This window comes from Nannospalax galili, unplaced genomic scaffold (genome assembly GCF_000622305.1).
Source record: "Nannospalax galili isolate Female #2095 unplaced genomic scaffold, S.galili_v1.0 scaffold503, whole genome shotgun sequence".
Taxonomy (NCBI): Eukaryota; Metazoa; Chordata; class Mammalia; order Rodentia; family Spalacidae; genus Nannospalax; species Nannospalax galili.
In genome coordinates, this window is record NW_008349770.1 from 841,574 (window position 1) to 861,572 (window position 19,999).

Sequence of the window (19,999 nt, forward strand, 5' to 3'; positions counted from 1 at the left end):
TGTTTGTTCTCTTTCGAGAGAGGTGAGACAAGGGTGCGGTGGAGAGGAGGAGGCTGTTAGGTCTCCATTGGACACTGGAGTTTTGCTTACCTGCAGTCATTGGGCCCACCCCCTTCCCAATCTCAGTTTCTGTCTGGCATTTGGCCTTCCTAAGAGCTCCCTCTGGGCAGCACACTCCTGGGTAGCCAGGGCTCTGTACTGTCGGACATGAGCCTTGGTGTTCAGTCCATGTGATGACACCTGCTGTGGTTTCCTGATCCCTGAGATAAACTGTGTTTCTCTCTTCGTCTTGAAGCACATCTTTCACATCCTATAGCCAGACTAGAAGTTTTCTTTTTTTATTTTTTTGAAACAAGTCTCACTATGTAACCCAGACTGTCCTGGAACTTAGTTTGTATGTAGCCCAGGCTGGTCTTAAAACCTTAATCTTCCTGTCTGAGCTGCTGGGATTATAGTCACGAGCCACCATCCCTGGATTTAGAGTTTATTTTTAACAGAAGCTAAGAATTCAACGGTTCCAATTTTTTCCTTCTTCAAATGGCATTGTGTGGAGTTTCAGTCTGAGTTGTTGGTCTGTTCCTTCACTCAGAGTGAGTTAACTTTAAAACATATTTTACTATTTTTATTTTATGTGTATGCATGTATTGCCTGCATGTACGTAAGTGCACCCATGTCGTGCAATGCCTGTGGAGGACAGAAGAGGACTGGAGTTATGGACAATTGTTAGCTGTCATGTGGGTGCTGGGATTTGAATCTGGGTCTTCTGCTAAAACGGTCTTTTCAACTGCTGAGCCATCTCTTCAGTCCCAGGATGTGTTAACCTTTATAAGCAATTATTTCCTAAAATAGAAGAGAATTCATTTCCAGAGGTGGAAAGGAGCCAGGCTAATGGAATCCAAAACCCTTATTTTATTTACAGAGACAGGAGGATTAAGTGACAGGTCCAACACAGACGCTAGGAAGAGGCAGGTCTAGGATGCTGACATACAAAGCCTGGGCTCTTTCTGCCCCAGCGCTGTACTGTTATTGTCTGGATGGAAATGATGGCTCCAGGAAAGAGTTCTAACAAATGGGAAGAGATTTCAATGCTCTCTGAAATCTGTGATGTGCTGGGCACTGATCTTGATGTTGTATATAATGCATCTCATCTATTCCCTATGGGACTTTTATGATCCTTTCATTTCACAGATAGGGAGCCAGGAGCCCACAGAAATCAGGATGCTGATAGCAAGTACCTGCCAGGATTTGAACTCAGGCCTTTCTCTCTTTACATTATTTGGTTTGGAACTTGGTCTTCTGATTTCTTTTAAACCCAATAGTACTAAATATGTTTAATTTGATTTTCCATAACCTTAATTTTGTAATACCTGAGTCTCTCGATCAGAAAACAGGACACTGTCCCAGGACTCTCCTATTTGACCCCTTGTCTGCCATGTGGACTGTGAGCCACAAGCTTAGCTCAAGCCTCTGTGCCCTAGTTTTCTCCTTTTAAAGATGGGAATAACCCAACCCAAGGATCCTTGTGAAGATTAAACTTGAAAAGACTTTTAACGACTGCCTATGACAGCAGTGCTCAGCGAGGTAAACAGTAGACTGTGAGAAAGCTTTACTGGACTGTAATATACTAATCATCACAGTTCTGTAACACGTGATGGAAGAGGGCTGTTACGCTTCTTTTTTTCACCCCGATCTCTTGTGCTTTGTAAGAGGCCAGCAGAGATAGTGGATGAGGAAGAGGATGGAGAGAAGGCCGGCAGGGATGCCAGACGGCAAGAGGCCTTCTCAGGGATGAACGGTGAAGTCGAAGACGGAGGCGGCCCGGAGGCTGCCGACGCGCCTGAGCAGGTTGAGGAGGTCCCAGGGGATGGAGAAGACGAGGTAGGCCCCTCTCGGGTGAATGGAGGCACCAATGAAGAAAATGGTGAGGAACTGGACCAGGTTGCTGATGAGCCTCAACAGACAGTGGATGAGGAGGGAAAGTCTCAAGGAACTAACGAGGAACAAGACGAGGTATTTTCTATTGTTTTGGCTTGCATGTGTACAAATGTGTGTGCTTGCACACACATGAACATGCTTGGGAAGTTAGCCAAATGCTTAGAACTGAAACCCTGCATGGTAGAAAGACTGCCATTTAATTCAGTTTCAACCGATTTCCGTCAACAAGTACTGTCATGTGTGTCTCTGCTGCCTATTCTGTTCTCCATCCCCATCCACATACCCTCTGCTCACCTGTCATCTATCCACCCACCCATCTAACCACTCACCTACTCACCCACCTACTCATGTATCCATCATCCACCCACCCACCCATTCACCTACCAACCCACCTATGTACTCATTCACCTACCCACCCAATCACATGTCCATTTGTCCACCCACCCACCCACCCATTCACCTACCAATCCACTTATGTACTCATTCACCTACCCACCCAATCACATGCCCATTTGTCCACCCACCCACCCATCCACCCATCAACTCACATACCTATCCACCCACCTACCCAGCTCCCCACAAATCCACTCATGTACCCACCCATCCATCCACACCCATCAATCCACTCATGTACCTACTTACCCACCCATTCAGTCACGTGCCCATCCATTCACCCACCTCATCATCCACCCACATCCATCCATCTATCCATCCATCCACCTGTTCTCTACCTCATTGTGCAAAGGCTTTTCAGAGCCCTTTAGAACATCTTCAATAAAAGAAAGAAATACCAACAATACAGATAAGTTAAGACCTGGGAAGAATGAGCGAGAAGACTGTAGCAAGAGCAGAAAGCCTTTGGCCTAGTTTAAAGAACATCTCGCTGTTACCAGTGACCTCTGTTTTGTAGAGGGACTAGTGTCCACTTTATGTAGCCCATGTTAAATAGATTAGTCAAGCATCCTCCATATCAGGCATGGTTTATTTCACTGTAGCAATAGACAAGGGGGAGACGTTGAACAGCAGCACAGTACCAAAGTGGTCCAGGTTTTAACAGCCAGTGAAAAGTTATTTGTATTCCACTGTACGCTGCTCCAAAACATTTTTTAAACATCTAAATGAAAAGATTCAACCTGTCTCTCATTTCATCCTCACTCAAGGTGAGATTATCACAGGGTGACTCTGTGAGGGACACATTCCTCACATGGAGTTCCACATAGTCCTTGGGGCCATACATGTGGCAGTGATCCTGGGTTTCACAAAGCTCTGTTGCAGCGGCCTTTGATGAATGCCTACAAGGTGAAATCAGAACATAATTCTACATGGAGCTCCGTGGGAAGAGTCTGGTATGCATTTTCCCACTGGAATAGCCTGATTCAATGTGTGACCTAGTTAGACTTCACAGAAAGAGATGGCTTCCTGCCCTTCCATAGCCCATAAGCTCAGCTCTTGGAGGTATGCCTGTAATTTTAACAACATGGATAAGGTCAGAGGACATTATGTGAGGGGAAACCTGATGGGAACAGATGCCATGCGACCTCATGGCATGTGAATTTAAGTGAAGCTGACAGAGCAGACGGAACATGGGGGAACAGGCACTGAGGCTGCATTGGAGGGGATGTGGCCAAAGGACAGGAAAATTCAATTCTGAGGAGTAAGTTCAAGAGTCGTATTGTACAGAAGAGTGACTAGGGTTGACAGCCCAAGAACCTGTGTGGTTCTTGACGACCAGAGAGGGTTCCTGTTCCCACTGAAAAGCTGACTCAGAGGTAATCTATGTTTAGTTGCTCATGTTAGTAGTCCACAATGCACACACTTCAGACCAGCATATGGTAGGCCACACATATAGACACTTTTTTTTCAATTAAAAATAAACTCATTTAAAAATAAAGTAGAAAAATAGGTTTTTGGTAAAAGTTGGGCATAAGTTTAGTCAGGGTTATGTAATTTGTCAAGGGCTTGAAGAAAGAGTGTCTGTGGTGTGTAATAGGGGTGAGCCCAGTGCTTAGATACTCAGAAAAGTAGCTCATTAGGGACTTTAAGGACCAATCAGATGCCCAGACAGAGAAGTCACTTACAGGAGATTCTTACCCAAGTCACCGCCCCCGCAGTGACGATCAGATTTGCCTTTGGCTGTCCTCATGTGCGAGTACAGATGTGCTTTAAGGGCACTGTCTAAGCTTACATGAATGTGTGAACATCTAACCTTGCATGACTGATAGATTACAGCTTAACAAATGACTTCTACAAAAGACTCATAAAATGACTAACACTTCACTTTACCATGTAGCATTTGTTACACGTGACAGTCCTTGTGTAAAGTGACAAACGAAAATAGAAGGAATAGAGGGAAATACACAACAGCAGCAGACACATGGGGTTCTGCATTTACACGGCATCAAGGTCCTGTTGGGAGACTCTTCCCAAGGTCACAGTGTGGAAGAAGATAGAGACCTGGGAACATACATATGAAAGCGTACACACAGACATACACGTGTACATGCATGCATACATAATGTCCACATGTATGCACTCACATGTGCACACAAATACATGTGCACACACATACAATGTAAACACACATATGCCTACACATGCACATGCAGACACATGCATGCATAGACACATAGCAATATATACACCAACTTACATACATAAATATACAGATATATACTTACCACAGGTACCTACAGGCATACAAATACATACATGCATGTAAACACACAATACATAGATACATATTTATGTATGTGCATATTATATGTATGTGCATATAATGCACATATATGTACATATTCATGCAAAAATACATATATGCATGTGTATGGACACATATACTTACACATGTACACACATACACATGTTCACATATGTCATTACAAACATACAGTTATACACATATATACATGTGTGCATACACACAGGCACACACATATACTTGCACATGTACACATATACAAAATAGATATATACATGCACATGTTCATAAATATACACATATATGCACATGCACACACATACATATATACATGCATATACATATACACCTAATCTTACACATGTACATATTATATATGCACATATACACATACATGTACACATAGACACATGCTTACATATACAGACATATATGCATAAATATACATACTTAAATATGTACATGCATATATATATATGCATGCTCACACACAAATCTGTATACATTCATATACACACATGCATGCGTATATGCACATACTTATGTAATACATATGTCCACATACATATATATGTTTTTCCTTATTTGTTTTGAGCACAAATCATGGCTGTGGGCTTGGGGGTCTGGAGCTCTTGCCCCCTAGACTGGTGGTTCTTGTGTGGCTGTGGAGCCTCCGGGATTTCATGCAGTGGAGTCTGAAGTTCTCACCTCACACCTCTGCTTCAGTCTGATGGGCAAATGAGTCATAAATGAGAAAACATAACCCTCAGCATGAGAAACGGACAAGGCAGGATGGGGCTGGTACTGGGGAAAGCTGTCCGTGTTACTTTTGGTCCTGCTCCTGTCTACTGGACTCTGGTACACAGTGGCACTTGGTGCACTCCTCACCATGAGGTTTTGAATTCTGGCAGGGAACTAAAACCAGGGGCCTCTGGAAACACGTGGGTTAACAAGGCAGGAGGGGAAGTTAAGGTACATTTTTTTCCTCACCTCTGAAAATACTTACTGAAAAGTATAAATCCACCACTGGACAGAAAACCTGAAGGAAAATAGAGGGAATTTGCTAACAATAAACCCCGCAGCATGAACACAACCTGTGCTTTTATCGCATTTGTTTGTGTTGGGTGTTTGAGACAAACTGGCCTCAGACAATTTGATGTAGATGAGGCTGGTCTTGAACACCTGATCCTTCTGTCTCTACCTCCAAATTTCTGGGATTACAGATGAGTACCACCATTCCCAGCTCATTCTGGGCTTTATTTTCATCTTAAAGAAGTGTGTGTGTGTGTGTGTGTGTGCGTGTGTGTGTGGTTAATGCATGTGAGTGGAGTGCCCTTGGAGGCCCGAAGGGGGCTTCAGATATCCCAAAGCTGGAGTTACAGGCAGTTGCGAGCCCCCCAACCAACCCCACATGGGTGTTGGGAACTGAACTCTGGTTCTCGGCAGGAGCAGAACATGGTCTTTACTGCTGAACCATCCCTCCAGTCCCTTATTCTGTGCTTTTAAAGCACATATTGGATTAATTGGATTATGATCCTGGAAATAGCTTTGATACAAATAAAGGGCTGAGAACGGAGAGCCCAGGGGTAATTATGGGCTAGAACAGGGGGTCCTGGGGGGTGACTTGTAGTGGAACGCTTATACAGTCAGATGGAAAATTTTCATGTAAATATTTCATTTGTAAATTTTATTATTTTCATAAAACAATGAACTAAATATTTTTGTTTTGGTCTGATTGTTTTCCAGGTTGATTTAGACCCTCAAAGACCACCAAGGCCAGAAGTGACAATTACCAGCCCTCAAGAAAATGAAGAGGAGGAACAAAACAAGGCCTCTTCTGCTGTGGCATAGACGCTTTTGAAACAGAATAAAAGGGTTGTAACAAAACAAAGGGCTGTAATACTCGAATACTAAGCACAGTCTATTACGCAGAACGGGGCAATATGGTAGAATACTACCTGTTGAATATTAAAAGTAGAGGTGGATTGGAAGAATACGTAACTTTTAGCTACAAAGGAATGACTTATTTTTATGGCATATGTTTAAAATTTTCCTTTAGAAGAACTTAATCAGAGAGACAGAGAAGTTGCCATAGAAGGCAGTTGGCTACCCATGTTTGTAAAGGAGAAAAAATAGGATGCTCCTGCTCTATAGCCTTAGAAATGGTGTCATTAGACAGCAGTGTGCTCTAAAGCATTTATCTAGGATATCTTGGGCTCTTAGAGCATTGGTAATAGGAAAACACGTGTTATCTTAAAGGCAATAAACCATTGACTGAACAAATTACAATTTAGTTTCAGAGATAATTTGGAAACAGCAGTAGATCAAAATGGTCCCAGAGCCTGTTGGCCTTTCCTTTTGCCTCTTTAACAAAAATCCACCTTAAGTGCAGGAAAAACAGCCCCAGGTGCTTGTTTTGGTAGGAGGAAACACTCGGGGCATCTGAGGTAAACACATTCAGTGGAGTGCTTGTAGCCCTCATCATGGCACACATTCAGGCAGGAATCAGAGAGTGAGCTCTGGAAAACCTGTGGATTTTCAGTGGCCCAGTCCATCTTCGTCAGGAATGTCCCATTCTCTCCCATGTGTTATTATATTGGAAAACTCAATATTGGCTAAGATTGAGTGCTTTTCATGATTTAAAAAAATTTATTTTTTACAAAATACGAAAGTGTAACAGGAAGAAGAACAGACTTTGAGAAGAGTTTAGGGCGGCCCAGTTTCCAGAGTTATTTCTATCGGGGATGCCATGGGCGCTAGGAATATAGGGATATCATAGATATCTCTATCATCCATCTATCTATCATCTATCTATCAATCAATCAATCAATCAATCAGTTAATTAATCATCTATGTACCTCTATCAATCATCTATCATCTGTCTATAAATATATCTATTACTAATCAATCAATAATCTATCAGTCTATTATCTATCAATCATATCTATCAATTTATCATCTGTCTATAAATATATCTATCACCTATCAATCAATCAATAATCTATCAATCTATCATATATCAGTTATATATCTATCAATTTATTTATCATCTCTTATCAGATTATCAGTTATCTGTCTATAAATATATCACCAATCAATCATCCATCAACCTATTTATCAATCATATACCTATCAATTTGTCTATCATCTATCAATATATCTATCACCTATCAATCAATAAATCATCTATCAATTTGTCTATCATCTTTATCTATCACTATCAACTCATTAATCATTAATTAATGATTAATCTATCAGTCTATTATCTATCAATCATATTTATCAATCAGTTTGCCTAGCTGTCTGTCATCTAATCTCCTAGCCAGTTATGTTTAGCATCTTAAGCAGATTCCTTCCTATAAATTTAGAGTCCATCTGGTAAAAACTGGTGAAAAATCTTTGTAAAATTTCCGTAGCTCCCGATTACAGTCTATAGACTGTTTAAATTGCACCTTGTGGGGTGTAGACAAGGACAGGTCATGTTAGCTTGATGATCATTAGTAGAGATGGTGCCTCTCTTCCTTAAATATAAAAATAATTATATTTCTCATTTTAAAGAATGTATTTTTAATTATATAGAAGCTTTAAACTGGAAAATTCTAAATTTTAGTGCCTTCTAAGATTTGTTACTACTTGTAAGCTTAAAAAATGATTTCCCCTGAGATTTCATAACCAACCAAGTTGAATCAAAACAGGTGCCTGTTATATATACTGAAGTAATATAGAAAATACATGTATTTTCCCTCAAGTCTATCATAGTTTTTCCACAAATAGGAAGTGTGAGCAGAGATTATAAGTCACAGTATTTGCAGGAGATTGGGACCCAGGGCCTGGCAATCTGGGAGCCGGGAGGAAGAGGTCTGGGTTGTGCTTTCTTACCCAGGCCTGCTTTTCCAAACAGGACACTGTAACACGCAGCAGCCGTCACGCAGTTAGGGAGACAGATTGTCGGGACTTTCAAAGTGAAATTCCAGCACTTTGTGGGATCTAGGGTTAATGATGCAAACATCTTATAAAAGAATGGGACTGAATGTAAGCAGTGGTTGCTACCTCAGAGCGGTCCTCTTGGCATCAAGGAAGAGCCGTCTGTCTGTCTGTAATGAGACTGCTCTCTGTCCTGCCTTTGTTTTACTGTGGAGCCGAGGTTGGAGGAACCTCTTCCCAGCTGTCCTCATGAAGCACAACATTGACATTTTAAGAATGCTTCAAAAAGGTTATAGGGCACAGTAACACACAAAACTTTTTAAAACAGGCAGGTCATCTCTTGTGTGCATATTTAATACCTGCTGACAAGATCTAACTAGGATCCACCATGGGGATGAATAATTTGCCATGTTAAATGAGGCTGCAGACATATGGCATAGATAAAAATCAGTTCCATATGTCATCTAACCAAACAAGCAATCATTCAGAGGGAATTAAAACTGTAAACATCATTCTAGGGTAACTCAAACAAATGTTGAAGATCAGTTTACCTCTCAAAAGTGGCAGTCTCCTCTGTGGAAACCGGGGTGCCTGTGGTAGCTCGGTTTACAAGTGAAACTTACTGACAGATTTGGGGACCCCAATGGAGCAGATTAGTGAGGTCTTGGTTAAGGGTCCTGTACTATTTTAAAACTTTCTTTTTCTTTTCTGTGTATGAGTGTTATGCCTGCATGTGTGTAAGTGCACCCGTGTCATGCAGTGCCGTGGAGGACAGAAGGGGACATCCCATCCCCTGGAACTGGAGCTACAGACGATTCTTTGTCACTGTGTGGGTGCTGGGATTCAAATCCAGGTTTTCTGCAAGAGCAGCCAGTGCTCTTAACCATTGAGCCGTCTCTCCATCCCGTATGTATCATTCGAGAGAGGAGGCACCAGGGAGACCTGTCTCTTTCGTGGAATGTCCAGCATAATGCTTTGCGGTGTCAGTTCATTGCAATTTCTTAGTTTGAATTTTCTGCAACTGATTCCTTAGTCACATTCCATTGTAAAGACACCACGGACTACCTGGCTTTGTTGGCAAAATTGGAACATTGAGGGTTGGCAGAGCAAATCAAGGTTTTAAGCTTATTTCCAGGTGAAGGGTGTTTTGCGTCGCTTGTCACCAAGCACCTTTGCTGTACCCATCAGCTTCCTGTTGTAAAATAAGGTCATATCATCACTAACTCTCTTAAGAGAGCGTTAGTAAGACTTTTTCTTGAATGCCTTTAATCCCAGCACTTGGGAGGCAGAGGCAGGCAGATCTCTGTGAGTTCAAGCCCAGCCTGGTCTACATAGTAAGTTCCAGGCCAGCTGGGGCTACAGAGAGACCCTGTCTCAAAAATAGAAAGTTTTTCTTGCATTTTGTTTTTGAATAGCCGGATGTCAGACCCACAGGAAGATCATGACAAGCTCACCCTCCTGTTTATTCTTGAAGTACTTGTTCTTTCTGTGGTTTATAAAGACACACTGTCTCATGCATGGGGCTCAGACTCAGGTATCTTTGTGGCACAGGTGTGAAGAGACACTACATGGAATTGTACTGTCTGTCTGAGGGTGTAGCTCAGAACCCAGCACTCTCAAAGCTTTTTTTACTCGCCCAGCCCAGTGACCCAGGTTCATCCCCAGAACCCACATGTTGAGAATCAAGCACAGATTACCTCAAGCTGTTCTCACACCACCACATATGTACTGTGACATACATGTACTCCCCTCAATAAATAAATAATAAATAAATAAATGAATAAGTGTGATTTTTTTCCTAGACAAACTGCCTTAGACACAGAGGTTGAAATCCATTAACTTAGAAAAGATCAGTGTGTTTAAAATTGTGACTGAGGTGGGGCATGGTGGGTCATGGCTGTAATCCCAGAACTTGAGGGCTGGTGGCAGGAGAATCAAGAATTAATCCTTGGCTACATAGTGACTTGCTACATGAGACCCTGTCTCAGGAAACCAACCCACCAACCAGCCAACCAGTTAGCTAACCCACAGCCAACCCACCCACCAACCAACCAGCCAAACAGCCTGTCAACCTAGCTACTCACCCCACCAGCCCACCCACCTACCTACCCCAAACTAAAGCTAAAATTATGGCTGCAGAAAAACAAGAAGGCCCCTTATCTCCTTAAACATTTCTCCTGAAGCACCACTTCTACACATCTCCTATCTTTAGTCTTTTTTTTCCCCACAAGTAGCAAAAGCAACTAAAAGGTAAATTAATCACCAAGTAGGAAGCATCACATCTGAACAGCTGCTAGTGTGAACAAAATAGCGTAGTATAGATGTGTAGCAAACACTGCAGGTACACTCAAACACTTTAAAACATAGGAGGCTCGTTAGTTCTGTCCATGAAGTGAGACTCCGGTGCAGAAAAGCAGCTAACGACATGGAGAAGGTGTTCAGAATGATGTGGCGGTGTTCTGAATATTGACTCACTGAGACTTATTTTTCCCAAAATAAGAAAGATACCAGCATTTTTTATACTAGGTGTGTGGCATACGCCTGTGATCCCAGCACTCAGGAGGTGAAGGCAAGATCAGAAGTTCAAGGCTATTCCCAGATACATCATGAGTTCCAGGTCAGCCTGAGCTGTAGAAGATCTTGTCTCCAGAAAAACTAGGAAGCGATTTTAAAATTGTTTAAATAACATTAAAAATTATATGTATTTTGTTTCCTGAAGTGATGACAGAGTACAGTTTGTGTCAGCAGCCTAAAGTATCATACACTTGAGGAGTGGAATAGTTCTGAGATGGGGGGAGAGAGAGGAGAGAGGAGAGAGGAGAGAGGAGAGAGGAGAGAGGAGAGAGGAGAGAGAGAGAGAGAGAGAGAGAGACACTCCCATATCCTGAAACAAGTGAAAAGCCTTGTTGGTCAGTGGGTTTATAGTGTTGTTTAGAGCGGACATGTGGTAATATGAGTATAACAATGTCCTCTTCAAAGGGAACCTTTTTTTAAGGTCAGTCTGTTTTTCTAAAGCAATAACCACATGCAGGTCTTTGTTATTGAATATGATTTTCATAAATCTAAGGTTGTTGCTTTTGGAGAATATCCTGCTATGTAGATAGGTTTGATTTTTGCTTTTCTCCCATGGAATCCTTATTTTTGCCACATGAAATTGACAGAGAAAGAATGAGTGTTCTTGTATACTGAGGAGGGGAAAAAAAACCCCAGTATTTGAAGTCATAACATTCCACAGGAGATGGGAAACTAGGAAAGAGTTAACGTCTAGGTAAAAAGAGAGCACTTAAAGATCAGCTAGGTGAGCTGCATCAGCTTGAGCCTGTGCCTGGTCAGCTTTTCCCTGGGAAGGGAACCAGCGAATTCTCTGTAGCTTTACCAGATGAAATACGTAGTTTAATTGACTGCTTCAGTTACCGTCACAAAAGGGACTGTGGTCAACTTCAGAAATTCACAGAAAGTTCATTTTGCTGCTGTTTTTCTTGTGTCTTAAACCTTTAATATGCAGAATAATTCTGGGTGATTCTTGATGCAGTAGGATGAAAAACTCAGCATTTAATCTCAGGATTTATTATATTTAGAATGTCTTTAAGGAAAATGATTGCACTTTGATCAAACTATGAACATGTAGGCTTCACACTTCTGTATTAGCACATATTTTAAAATGTTCATTTATTGTCATGTGACTAGATCAGTGTTTTATGTAATTAACATGCATTTAGATGGTTTGTAATTCCTTTATGATATTGTGTTGCTGGTATTTCATGTGTGAATCCTTCCCATAGCATTTTCCATCGGCACAATAGAAAGACTTTGACTTAGGTAGAAATTCAGCTCATAGAAGAGTCTTCTGCTTGTACCACGGACATGAGCTCCATAATGTAAGCTTTTTACAATTTCATATGCATGCTGTTTATCTGAAAAAATTCAAATCTATTTTAAAAAATCATTATTTTATGAAATGTTTTTAGAGACACATAGGCTTAGAAGTTTTACAGTAAATCATGGTGTTTTGGGAATCAGAGACTGGATTGTAGACACTGCACATATTTTGTATACAGACATCCCCAGAAATAAATCACAATTTTACAAGTTTTGCTGAAATTCAGTTTGTGGGATATTTACTTCTTTCTAATGGGTTAAAATAGTTTTGTTTTTCCCTCCATTTAAGAAACAAAGACAGCTAAGCACACAATCTATGTGATTTAGATGCCACATCCACAGAGCCTATGTTTGAGTGCCTCTCCTGTACATGATTAGTTCACCTTGGCCATTCTGTTGAACAGCAAACCTCAGCAGGAAGTGGGGGTCTAAATCACCAGTCAGAGAGCCCTTGGCAGACATGGTTAATTGACATCAGAAACTTGGCACAGCCTGACTGATGTCTACACGGTGCTGGGCTATTGCTCTGCTGTGTGGGCTGGTTATTGCATACTTGTTTATGAAAATACACACAAAGCTCACCCACAGCTAAGTGGATTTTTTTTCCTCCTGTGATGGGACTTGAGTCTGCTGAATTGTTACACAGTCTCTCCAGCGCTCTCACAGTCAAACTCAGTCTTCCTCTTAAAAGACAAATGATATGGGAATGCCCCACACTTCTCTTTGGCTTAACAAATTCATTGGTTTGTTAGTAAAAACAAGTGACATACACAACAAAAGCCAGTGAGCTGAAAGCCAGAAGCCACAGCTCCGTCTGCTTTTACTGGTCGCTTGTCACAATTCCACTTATTTTTAAAAATACTTTATTTAAAAATTTTTATTTATGTGTTTGTGTATGTGTCTGGGTGTGTATGCCAAGTGTGTATGTACCTGGGATAGCCATAAAGGGGTGTCAGATCCCTTGGAAGCGGAGCTGAAAGTGGTTGTGAGCCACCTGATGTTCTGGGGACAGAATTTGCGTCCTTGGGAAGATAACTGCCCAGTTATCTTTGGGCCCTATTTTTTATTTATCTATTTGAAGGTGGATACGAAGCACAGTGTTGCCATTAATAATATAAAATTTACTTCATTTAGTGAACAGCCCCTATTTTTTATAAGGTATTTTTATGTATTTGAGACAGGACTTCACTCTGTAGCCCACGCTGGCCCCAAACTCACTATGTAGCCCAGGCTGGTTTCAAATTCACAGCAATTCTCCTGCCTCAGCCTTCCACATGCTGGGACTATGGGTATAAACCACCACACTTGGCAAAGACTTGTTGTTCCTCTTTACTTTTTTACATTTATTTTTTATTTATTGTGTGTGGGGGGGAGTGCACATGTGCATTGGCATGTGTGTGGAACAGTGTGCATGTGGGCCTCAGAGGACCATGTGCAGGAGTTGGTTCCTCCTTCCATCATATGGATCCTGGGAATCAGTTGGTAGCAGGGCTTGGCAACAGGCATCCTTACCAGCTGAGCCATTTCACAGCTCCATCACCTCTCCTTTTGGTTACAGGTAACTGTTAGGATTGTCCTGATTCTCTGTTAATTTATAGACATCTTGTCCTCTGGATCCTCGAAGCCTCCCTGAGCGACCTCCTTCATAAGCTTAACAACCACCTATGTGCTGTGACTTCCAAGCTGGCACCTCCAGGCCAGGTTCATCCTTAGTAACTCCAGATCTATGTGTATAACTTGTGGTTAGATACCTACCTCAGCTCCTCAAAGTCGAATTTCTGTTCCCTGGATGACACACTTCTCCCAAGGTGCCCGTCCTGGGTAATGGTGTCTGTTGCCACTCAAGGAATTGGAGGCATGCACTAGCATGTTCACTTTATGTGGTGTTGGGGCTAGAACTCAGGGCTTCATGCACATTGGGCAAATACTGCACTAATGGAGCCATCTTAGCCCTGTAATTTTTTAAAATTATTTTTATTTTATGTGTATGTGTGTATTGCCAGCATGTGTAAGTGCAATGCCTGCGGAGGACAGAAGAGGCTGTCGGATCCCCTGGAACTGGAGTTAAGGACAGTTGTTAGCTGCCATGTGGGTGCTGGAATTCGCACCGGGTCTTCTGCAAGAACCACCAGTGTTCTTAGCCCCTGAGCTGTCTCTTCAGCCCCAGTCCTCTTATTTTTAAGCAACACTGTCTCGATCTTTGGTATCGCTGCCTTTTCCGTTTAGCTGTCTCTGTCCTCATTGCTAACACTTCCACTTCTCCGTGTTTTCTGGAACCTCCTTCAGCCTAGTGCCTTGCTAATTGCATTTTGGCTTTCATTTCGAACATATGCTTCTGAGGCTGTAAATGTACCAGACTATTTCACACCAGCTCTAACAACAAGTTTTGACACAAAATATTTGTGACTGCCGTTTAACTGTAAATAATTTTGGTGATTTTTCTGTTTCTTCATTGATTCATGGGCTGGTGGGTGGGTCTAGGGATGCTTGCCCCTCCCATGTCCCATTTTGTTTGACTGGTACACTCATCCTCCAACCGCTGTGAGCACTGAGTATTCAGACCGCCCCCCACCAAACCCCACAGTCAGAGAGATGCCATCGTGACCAGGAGGGGCCAGTCCTGCATTATTGGCTTGTAGCCAACGGCTGACTAACCCAGGAAACAGAGCCCTCAGCTGCTTGCATTAGGTGGAACTCCAGTGCTATTTCTGCTCCAGAGCTGCTGTGGGTCCCAGTGAAGCTATGTTTCGTTTGGGACAATGACTGTGGTAAGTGTGAAATTCAGAGGGCTTCACCAGCAGCACTGACTGACAGGGTGACCAAAGTCAGGCCCTAGGAGAGGCTGTGTTCTCAGCCTAGGCAAGTCCCTGTGACAATGCCAGGTTCTTAATGAGGAAGCCTGGAGCCTTCAGTACAGAATGCCTGTGTGGAGGCACTGGGCAGGTTCTAACACCCTCCTGTTCCCCCTAAGCCTTTGGATCTGCAGAAATGACCTACTCTCCCTTGTTGGAAGACAAGCTTCTCTCCCCCCCTTGCTTGAAGTTAATGTAAAGGCCTCCAAAGTCCATCTCTTACAGGACGTTACCCCTGGCAAGCCGCAGGTGACTGTGTCAGCTCGAAGGGAAACATGCTCTGTTGTATAAGGAGGGTTTGCCAACTTGGAAGCATGTTCTGAGGATATAACTCCGGTAAAGGTCTGGGAGGTAGTTCACACATGCAGCTGGCTCTTGGCAGACTACGTACAGCACTGGCACTGAGGTGGGAGGCTAGGGTGGGGTAGGGAGTGAGTTTTGGAAGACCTTGCCCAAGGACAGCAAAATTGGCATATGCTCAAAACCAGTTGGCAAAGAGGAAGCCTAGAACATGCCTCCAAGGTCAACTAGAGCCACCAAATCTAGCTACTGGCCTGGGTACAGAGATGCTCTGGCATTTGAAGGGGACCTAGGGCTCACTGCAATACTAAACAGAACACCTCTGGGTGGAAACTTAAGATGACAATGAGACACGAAGCTGTATGTAGAATTCACGTAACAGAATGTGGAAGAAAGCCCACATTGTACATGAGCTCCAAAGCCTGAGCTCCAAGACACAAGATCCTCATCCTTTGGGCATTTTGGCTGTTTGACCTGCAGAATGTTTCTCCTCCTTTAGCCAGCTTCCTCTCCAGAAAGCTCTTCATTCTTAATAATCTCTTCCACTGCCATCCAGGGGTTCCTGTCCAGTTCCTTGTTCCAGGAATGACAGCCTTTGTGGAGATACCCATGGAACCCTGCTCTCCACCAGTATCGGTACCAATCAAATGAAGTAGTTATGCCACATTGGCATGGTAGGCTATGGAGGAAGGGACCAGATGCACATCAATACCAGCATGCTGGAATGAGTCTCCGGAATTAAACAGGAGGGTGTTCAGAGGGCTTAGAAGACAGGCTGTTTATCAAGGTGATGAGCTTGGGAGGCAAGGTTACACAGAAAGGCTGGCTGTGTCTGTAGGCCGGAGGCAAAGTAGATGCTGTTGGAGAACCGGGATCTGGAGCAGCGACAGAACAACAGGATCCCAGAATAGCGTTGCACCGCAGACCATCAGAAGCAAAGTGAGAGTAATTATTATGGTGGTTCCAGTGAGTCCTGGCTCATGGGGTTAACAGAACACAGCATTAAAAATTTTATTGAGAGCGAGAGCAAGAGCGAGAGCGAGAGCGAGAGCGAGAGCGAGAGAGAGAGAGAGAGAGAGAGAGAGAGAGAATTGGTCAGAGACAACTTTCAGGAGTCGGCTCTCTCCTTCCACCTTTCCGTGGGTTCTAGAGTTCAAATTCAGGTCATTAGGCTTGTATAGCTTGTGCTTTTTACCTGCTGATCCATCTCATTTGACTTAGAACATGGTACTTGTGATGCCAAGAAAGAGCAGAAGCTGTCAAAAGCATCAGTTAGTATATTTTGATGGAGTAAAGAAGGTTGAATAAAAAGCCAATGGAAACAGTCCTGATTAGCAGTCAAAATCTCTTTTCACTTCTCTATTGGGATTGCAGGGCTTGGATGCAGGGCATCATGCATGCTCGGTGAGTGCTCTACTGCTGAATTATGCACCTAGCTCCCTTCTGACCTTGTATTTTGAAGCAGTCTCTCTGAGTTGCTCAGGCTATCCTTGAACTCACTTTGTAGCCAGACATTGAACTTTCCCCCCTCCTGCCTTCCAAGTAGCTTGGATTACCGGCCTCTGCCATGAGACCTGGCAGTCAAAATATTTTGCCTGATTTTCAGCCCGAGATATTTTTAGTTCCCTCAAATGAAAAGGCTCAGTGAGTCTCCATGGAAAAGGCCCTGAAACGCTGTGCCTAGCATGGCTCAGCCCCTGCCCTGAAACACCCTGCCTAGCTTGGCTCAGCCCCTAGTTTTCCCCAGAGGAATCTGTGCTTGCGTACGTTGGAGGACCGATGAAAGGGTTACACACGTGCTTTCGGAACACTGTTGGGAATTTCCACGCTGACACGTTTGGATGACCGAGCGTGTCGTGTCCCCTGGTCTCTTCTACTGGAGCAGCCATGACAGATGGAGTTCTGGCTGAGGGGCCACACGACCAGGACACTGCACTGGCAGATGCACCAAGTAGTCATCTCCTCCCTCTCAAAATCACAGTGATGCCTGTGCTGGATGCTTTAGTGTCAACTTGACACACCTGGGTTGAGGGAGCCTCAATTGGGGAATTGCCTCTATTGGACTGGCCTGTGGCCACGTCTGAGGGGCATCTTCTTGATGAGTGATGTGGGAGGGCCCAGCCCACTGTGGGTGGTGCCACCCCTGGGCAGGTGGGCCTGTGTTGCATAAGAAAGCAGGCTGAGCAGGGGCCAGGAGAGCAAGCTAGTAAGCAGCGTTCCTCCATGGCCTGTGCTCCAGCTCCTGCCTCCAGGTTCCTGCCCTGAGTTCCTACCTTGGGCTCCCTGATGAACTGCGTGCGACCTGGGAGATGTAAGACAAATAAACCCTTTCCTCCCCAAGTTGGTATTGGTCAGAGTGCTTTGTCACAGCAATGGAGAAACAAACTAAGACAATGCCTGTAATAGCAGTTGACAGAACTCTTGCTTAATCCCTGTGCACAGCAGAGTAAGAGCTACTGGGAGGAAATGCCAAGTCGAAGTCCAAGAAACACTCCCTCCTAGGCTGAGAACAGATCACAGTGAGGAGATGGCAGAGAGAAGTGTGTCCTCACAAGGATACGGAAGTGGGGTCCTCATCACATCTCAGCAAACTGGACTCTTGTTCTTACAGTAATATATTATCAGCTATTTAACTAACAGACTCAATTACAAAAGATTGTGTCAGGGGGCTGGAGAGATAGCTCAGTGGTTAGGGCACTGACTCTCTTGCAGATGACTGGGGTTTGAGTCACAACACCCACATGGCAGCTAACAACCATCTGTAACTCCAGTTCTTCTTCTGACCTCTGAGGGCATTGCACGACACGGGTGCACCTACCTACATGTAGGCAATACACTCATACACATAAAAAAATAAAAATAAAATTTCAAAAGCATGTGTCAGATGTAGCTTAATTAGAAAAGATTAGCAAAAGGCTGGAGAGATGGCTCAGCAGTTAAGCGCAGTTGCTGCTCTTGCAGAGGACCCAAGTTCGGTTCCCAGTGTCCCATTGGGCAGCTCACAATCCAATGCCCCCTTTGGGCCTTCACAGGTCCTGCATGCATACATGCACACACATATATGCAGACAAAACACTCATGCACATAAGATAAAGATAATAGAATATTATTAAAAAATTAGCAAGCCTCTTGTTATTGTGTGAGATTACTGATCTGGCCTGTGGGCTCTTTCAATATTCCTTAGGGGCAAAATCAGAATCAGTTTGCATTTCTGAGTTGGATGTTTGTATTCGCGCCTTGCTAAAGGGCTCTGTGTTTATTTTGGTTATCGCTTTCTGTGACAGATTTATTTTCTGTCTGGTTAGTGTTGAAATTTTTTAGATTTTTTTGTGCAATTAGAATATTTCTGGAAAATGACATATAACTGAATTTTTAAAATACAGTCCATGCATCTTTATAAAGGAATTTATTCAATTTGCATATATTTGACTTCAAGATGCCATTTTATTTTGGTCTATTTTTCATAACTTTTCCCCTCCTAATTCTGGAAAAGGTTCATAAATCTTAGAAAAATTGTGTTGTTTTAAATGTTACCTCATCTCCAGTTCTACGTTTTCCTCTCTTTAATTCTTCCTGAATGCATATTTGAATTCAATTCCTTTGCCATCTTGATTTATCTTTTTATGTTGATCTTAGTTTGGTAAGTGATTACTTCAAATTTTCCCTCAGTTCCCTAAGTCTTTCTTTAGCTGTATCTAATTTGCTACTTTTTTTTAGTTTGTTTTTTAAATGTAAAGACTACATTTTTTTTTTTAATTTCCAGAAGTACAGTTTGCTTCTTTTAAATTTCTTTTGTCCATTGGGAGGCATCCTCTATCCTTATGATTTTTGTCCTTTCTTGTGTCCACCAGGGTCCCTAGCAGAAGTGATAGACTGAAGTATTTAAAAGGGGCTGGTTTAGATCGGTTACAGCATACATCTGGGTGCGAGGATGGAAACCCAGTCACTGCTGGGTCTGCAAGACTGGGTCCTCCACAGAATGGATCTGCCACCAAAGGCCCACAGGGCTCCTAGAGAGCCACTGGTCTTCAGTTCACAGAGGAAGAATGAAGCAGCTCCTTCTGGTCTCAGGATGGGGACTGAAGAGCCAGAATGTTCTGACTCCATTTTGGCTAGCTTCTTCAGACAAGCCTAACAAACTCAAGCATATTGTCAATTTTCCCAGTTGCTACCCGCCCCCCAAGCTTTAAATTAAGCAAGCCCTGGACCTGTAAAAGCCTTATAAGGTATGAACAAAAACTTCTGGCTCTAAAAGATATCAGTCAGCACATTCCAATGCCCTGAAGACAACCCCTACCAATCAAGACTTCCCCAGTACTCAGGGTATGGAGACATCCAATAATTCTAAAAGATGCTTGGCACGGAGGGGCCTGCTATTGTTCTGGGCCAGACTCCATCTCTGGCTCATGTG

General features: G+C 43.1%; 1 protein-coding gene across 1 annotated transcript in view; it reads left to right on the forward strand.

Moving 5' to 3' along the window:
• The window catches only part of Dcdc2 (doublecortin domain containing 2), a 164,549-nt gene extending 157,097 nt beyond the window's left edge, over window positions 1–7,452 (forward strand). The window contains exons 9-10 of the mRNA XM_008847100.3: window positions 1,708–2,010; window positions 6,380–7,452. Coding sequence (XP_008845322.1) covers window positions 1,708–2,010; window positions 6,380–6,484 — 408 coding nt within the window. The 3' untranslated portion in view covers window positions 6,485–7,452. The remainder of the gene's footprint in view (window positions 1–1,707; window positions 2,011–6,379) is intronic.
• The last annotated feature ends 12,547 nt before the right edge of the window (window positions 7,453–19,999 follow it).